Genomic DNA, 6,358 nt, shown 5'->3' with positions numbered 1-6,358 from the left:
GGGGGGGGGGGGGGTGTAACAAACATGAGACCTCTGCATCCTACCGAAACTGTCAAGTCTCTCTGAAGTTGCGCAATCGCTGTGATCTGTGAGTCGAGTGGAAACGAGTGGAGTCAGGTGAAGTTCATGGAAACTCTTCTGAGGCCTCGGAGTAAAACGTTCAGACCGAACGTCCGTCTACAAAAGAGACGCCTCGTTTTCCGGACACCATTGTTCATCTGCAGTAAAATAACATGCAAGTATTCAGAAGGAAAAAAAAGCAGCTTTGTAATGATCTATTTTTATTTTGTTTTGAAATTTGCACTGAACGTATGAAACCTGAAGTCCCATCATGCACCCGTTTTAGTTTACGGTTTCTCTTGTGGCTGTTTTAAAATAAAATTAAAAATGCAGATGCGAATTAGCTTTTGCTAAAATCTGGTACAGCGCATCAAATGGTGACAATTATGTTTGAGTTGTGCATTGTCCCTTTTTAAATAAAGTTCATTCATTCATTCAAAAAACTAGAAAGCCAAACAGAAGATATCTTCATTTTGGTCATATAAAAGTATTTGATATTCAAAATCAAATGCTCATGTGTTTGTTAAGAGAACATCCTCAGTCTCTAAACTGGTTATTTCATCACGACATTGTAGTTCAGTGTGTTTGATGGGGGGGTGGGTGTCAGAGACCATCAGACTGTTGTGAGGAAATCAGTCAGTGGGTGTTGAAGGTTGTGTTCTGAAACCACAGCACCCAGTCTCAGTCCGTCCACTTCCTCTGATGAGAAACGAGTGTGAGAGTTGTAAGGTTGTGAGGACAGAGACATGGACTCGGTGAGGACGGCTGCGTTGGTTCTGTTTGTGCTGCTGGATCCTGTTTCCTGTACAGGTGAGCACAGTTAATAAGGATTTTCAAGTTGATTTGGTTGAGGTAAAAAAAAACTACTTTCAGTTTTGGTGACTGTGAATAAGGAGTCCCACAGTGTTCACAATAATTTATGCAAAGAGGCACTTCTGTTAAATTTACCACGGAAAATAAACAAAAACTGGGTTATGTTGATGTCATAAAATAAATCACTTTAATATAAATGTTTTCAGTCCAGAATTTATAAGTTCAAAGTTTTAGTGTCAGTTTTCAGTTAAATTAAATTTAAATAAATAAACTATCAAGAGAACAAGGAAGAGTTGGGAAATTTGTATTTGAAAATTGTCTTTACATAAGAAAGGAAAGAGTAACCATCGTCTTTGTTGGTATAACGAAGCTTTACAAACTTTTATTCATGTTCTAAAAGTCATTTTTCTGTCTTGAACATTGGAAAACAAAATGTAAACAATCAAGGACTATATTTAATTTTCCTTCAATGACCCCAAATTAAAATCTGTCAAATAATATATACTTTCTTTAAGAATAAATTTAAAAAAAAATTTTTTTCAACCAGCATTTCTTCACTGCATTAAACATAAAATGCCTTTTTTAATTTTATTTAAAATTTTGGTTGGTTTAATTGGATAAAAAAATATTTTTTATGTAAAAACATTTAATAATTGTCCCACTTTCTCTATTATTTATTGAGAAATAATAATGAAAAACTTCCAACACACTCTTTATTTAAATATATTTATTTATTTATGACAGTATGATGATTAAAGGAATAAAAGAGAACGTGAATAGATTTGCCTCCTGACACTCTGCAACATCTGGGAACATCATTAGAAGTTTTTTCTGCATTTAACAAATTAACTCAAATGCAAGGAAAACATATTTTTCATGCATTCTTAAACAAACTGTGTTTTTAGTGGCTATGAGATGATTATTTTTGTTGTGCGTGTGTTACATTTGGCTGCGTGAGATGACAAACCTGGTTAGATTTTTAAAGGCATAGTTCCAAATGTCTGTCCTACATATTTCTGATGTCTGTTGATCAAAATGATTCACAAACAATACAGTGTAATACAAGCAGTTGAAGCATTTGGCAATAAAGCAATAATCAAAGAAATCCCATTTGAGTAAATGATCTGCAGCGAAAACATAAATGTGATGTGACAGATTAGTTTTCATAATCTGTGCCTATGGTTTCATATTCACAACACTGTATGTAAATAATCCAAATTAATTAGCCTCAAAAGCTTTCTGAAAAAAATAAAGAAACTAAATATAAAAGAAAAAATGTACATGGTTTGAAAATTATCACAATTTATTGTAAAAAGATTTGATGACCTTGACAGACATTTTTTTAGATAATAAATTAGATTATGTGATTTTTCAAACAAAATGGAGGTCATTTCTGTGCCATGATTTATATCATATCACAAAACATTTGTTTATTTGTGTCCTTGTTTGTTTGTTTTTTAAATAAAGGCCTCGCTTTCGGTGAAGTGATGCATGTCGCTCGCTGTTCAAGACCTTCTTGTGTTGAGAAAGTTGTTTCCGTGTTGGTCGAATCTTGAAAATGACATGATGTCATGCAACATTGAACGATTTCACCCGATCAGTCAGTGCTCAAGCTACGTGCTGTGGATGACTCTCAGCTGCTACCACACCTATGTTTAGTTCCACATCTTTAAAATAAGCTGAGTTGAAGCCATTGTGTAGGTTGAGGCCCATTAGCTACGACGGCCAAACGTTAATCAGCTTCAGATGTACCTGGAATGATTAGTTTCTGGGAGTTCAGTTCAAATTAGTTCAATGATTCGTTGCATGGTTTGCTAACAGAAACACAGGCCACAACACTGGTGCTCTGCTTTGTCTTTGGTGTCGAGACATAAAAAGCCAAAGACGTTAAACAGAAGTAACCCTAGACTGACAAAGTCAACTAACAGTTTCAACTAAAATATGAGTTGTTTTAAAAGATGGTTCATAATAATCTCCAGGTCCCATCAAACCAACAGTCTCCATAGTTATGGTCAGGAGGACCTCTGTGGGTCTCAAAACAAAATCTGATGGAAACTTAAAACAACTAGAGAAATGGCATTTCCTGCAAAAATGCAGTGTGAATGCTTATTGCTGAAAAACAGCTGAAATTAGCTAAAAACATGCTGAAATGTAGCTGAAATGGAAGAACAAGGAAAAGCAGAAAAACCCCCAGAAATAACACATATTTGCTGGATTAGATTTAAATAAGCAGAAATTAGCATAAAAATTAGGAAATTAGCTTAAAAAGCAAAAATTTGCACAAAAAAATTAAATTAGCTGACACGTAGCTGAAAAAACAGAAATAAGCTTAATCTACCAGAAGGAGGTGGAAGGAGATAAAGTGCGGCCATTTCACAAAACCCCCCCCCCCCCCCCCCCCCACACACACACACACACAAATGTTGAATTAGCTGCAAAAGCTAAATAAATACAGCTAAAAAATTAGCTGAAATAGCAGAAAAAGCTGAACCTATAGGAGCATAACAAGCTAAACTTAGCATAAAGACGTTAATTAGGTTGAAAGTAGTAGAAATTACAGAAAAACTTGAATTTATCTGAATGCAGCTGAAATAAGCAAAAAAAAAAAATTAGGTAGCTGAAAAGGTAGAACAAACTTAAATTAGCAGAAGAAACAGAAAGAATGTTTGAAAGAAGCAGAAATGAGCACAAAAGAGTGGAAATTGTCTGAAAAAAGCTGAAATTAGCATAAAACAGCTGAAGAGTAGAAAAAACAAAAAAATGAGATGAAATTACAAGAAGGAATTGGAGAGAGAACATTTTTTGCTGAATTATGCAGGAAAAAGTTTAAAAGTGCAAAAAATCTGGCATTAGCTGAAAAAGCTTACAGTAATTAGCATAAAAGCAGCTAAAGAGTAGCTGAAATAGTAGAAAAAGCTTAAACGTGCAGAAAAGAGCTGAAAGGAGCACAAAAAATGTTGTAGTTAGCAGAACAAATCTGAAAAGAGCAGAAAACAGCTGAATAAACAGCTGAAAGTAGCTGAAAAAAGTTAAAATTTGCACAAGGAAGCTGAAAAAAGCTGAAGCAGAACAAAATGTGAAAGGGGCAATAAAAGGCTGTAAACACATCTAAAGATTTAAAGGATGTAAAATGAACGCAATTTATTTTGTAAGAGTAAACAAAATGGCAGAAAAGGTCAAATATTTCAAAAAGCTAAAGTTGCACCAATACCAAAAGTCAAAGCACCTTTCTAAATGAGCTGAACGTTTTGATTCATGAATTGTTGAAATAGCTTGAAAACTGCAGGAGGACACTCGTGCTGAAAAATGTACAGGAGGTAAAAGGATCACAACAGTGTGAATGCTTCATAAACATTCACACAACAAACAAATCAAATATACTTCTAAGATGATTGGTAATAACGTACGTTTGCAATAAATAGATGCACGTTCAAAGTTGCTACAATTAGCACTTTGAGAGTTTCTGAAAATAGTCAAAGTTTGCCCACTCGTTGGTTCAGCTGCTATTGCACAGTTCTTGTTTTTAAGAAGTTTAAAAATAACCCGGGGCTGCAGGAACAGTTGCAGCCTGAAGCAAGTTGAGATCGTCAAGAAGAAGACGTCGAAGCCTTCGTGAGTCACCACGGCCAGCTTCGTTCTCATCACGAGGCCTCTGCTCCGACCGCACAGCGAGATAAACGAGCCTCACTAAAACCTCTGAGCAGCAGGCGGTGACAGGAAGACCAAACGTTTACAGCTGCAGATGTGAAGTGTTTATTTCCTGTTTACTCGTTGTTGCTTTTTCGTCAGACTCACTCCCAAACACACATTTATTGCACATTAATTATCGTCCTCTCTCACTTGTTTCCACGTGTAAAATATTTAAATGCACGATTACAGTGAAACACATGAGGTCATCCTGAATTCACAGATGACTTTTTGTATACGTTTTATGAGCAGGACTGGACTTCATGCAGAGCTGCTGTGCAACAACAAGCAAAGTGAGGAAAGGTCAGCATGTGATTGGAGACATTTTAGAAGGTTTGTTCGTCAGAGGGCTGAAGAACATCGTGTGGCGCTTCCTGCAGACGACAGCGAAGCACGATGGAGGAAGCTCGGCACAGAAAGATGCTCTAATTTCAGTTTAGACTCAGTCAGAGCCCAAACGTCTCTCCAGTGAAGACGAGCAGTAACCAGAGAGGACTTCCAGGGAAGTTGTTTCTGTACAAAGAAGATGATTTGTACTTTTACTTGCAACTTTATGTAACCCCAATTCTGGTAAAGTTGGTACTTTGTGCAAAATGTAAATGAAAAACAGAATGCAATGATTAGCAAATCCCCAAAAGCCACAACAAATAACCTATAGAAACTAAGAAATTGTACCATTTGTCATAATAAAGTAATTTATAATTTATTATCTTTGTCTTATGAGCGGCTCGAACTGTTCAACAATCCTGGCTCTCCTTTAACGAACGGGAACACCTTGATCTAACATCTGTCTACACGTTTCTGCATTGACGGCGCCTTTCCAGATGTGTAAGCTGCCAATTCTAGTGGTACTGATGTACCCCCATACCATTAGAGAGGCAGGCTTTGGAACTGCGTGCTGACAGCAGGCTGGATGGTCTGACTCCTCTTTAGTTCAGAAGTTCTGACATCTTTGGTTTATAATAAAATCTTTCACGTTTCAGTGACCAGAACATTTTTCCACTTCATGAGTTTATGAGATCACTGCATTGTTTTGTTTACGCAATAATTAATTAGATCAATTTAAATGTGTTTTATTTGATGCATTTTGTGCAGGCCAGTATCATCCTTCTGAAGTCTCAGAATGTAGTTCAGAGGTTCACCAGAGACATGAACTCAAGCGTTTTTAACGATTCTCTCCTCTCTGTGACCTGCAGAGGTTTTCTTCACAGACCCGGTCATCTGCTACTTTCTGGATGCGTTCCTGATGGTTTACTGCATCGCTGCCACGGCTCTGTTCTTCAGAGAAAAGGTGAGTGTTAGCACAAAGAACGCAGATTAGGAAGAAAGTTGATGAAAGATTACTAAATAACCAGGCAGTAAAATGGTGGTTTACATTTAGAAACAGTTACTCAATAGTGTGAATGTTTATGAAGTATTCACACTATTGTGATCCATGTTTCTTCTGTGCAGTTTTCATCTATTTCAACAAACCATAAATCAAAATGTTCAGCTCTTTCAGGACAATCCTGCTTTGACTTTTGGTATTGGTGCAACTTTAGCTCTATGAAATATTTTGCCATTTCTGACACTTCTTTTCTCACTGCTCAATGAATTGAGCTCATTTTACATCCTTCAAATCTTCAGATCTCTTTACAACCATTAAGCTTGTTTTACTTTTTCAGCTAGCTTTTTAGCAGTTTTTAGCTATTTTCAGATATTTTTCACTTTTTGTGCTCATTTATGCTTCTTTCAGCACGCATGTGTTTGTTCTGCTTTCTTCTGCTAATTTAAGCTTGTTCTACCTTTTCAGCTACCT

General features: G+C 36.3%; 1 protein-coding gene across 1 annotated transcript in view; it reads left to right on the top strand.

Moving 5' to 3' along the window:
* The window catches only part of LOC119418898 (growth hormone-regulated TBC protein 1-A-like), a 10,038-nt gene extending 4,157 nt beyond the window's left edge, over positions 1-5,881 (top strand). Inside the window, exon 7 of the mRNA XM_037686191.1 lies at positions 5,757-5,881. Within this exon, the coding sequence (XP_037542119.1) occupies positions 5,757-5,881 (125 nt within the window). The remainder of the gene's footprint in view (positions 1-5,756) is intronic.
* The last annotated feature ends 477 nt before the right edge of the window (positions 5,882-6,358 follow it).

This window comes from Nematolebias whitei, chromosome 13 (genome assembly GCF_014905685.2).
Source record: "Nematolebias whitei isolate Nwh7 chromosome 13, NemWhi1, whole genome shotgun sequence".
In the NCBI taxonomy this organism is placed as follows: Eukaryota; Metazoa; Chordata; class Actinopteri; order Cyprinodontiformes; family Rivulidae; genus Nematolebias; species Nematolebias whitei.
This window is presented reverse-complemented; position numbering and strand designations above follow the sequence as displayed.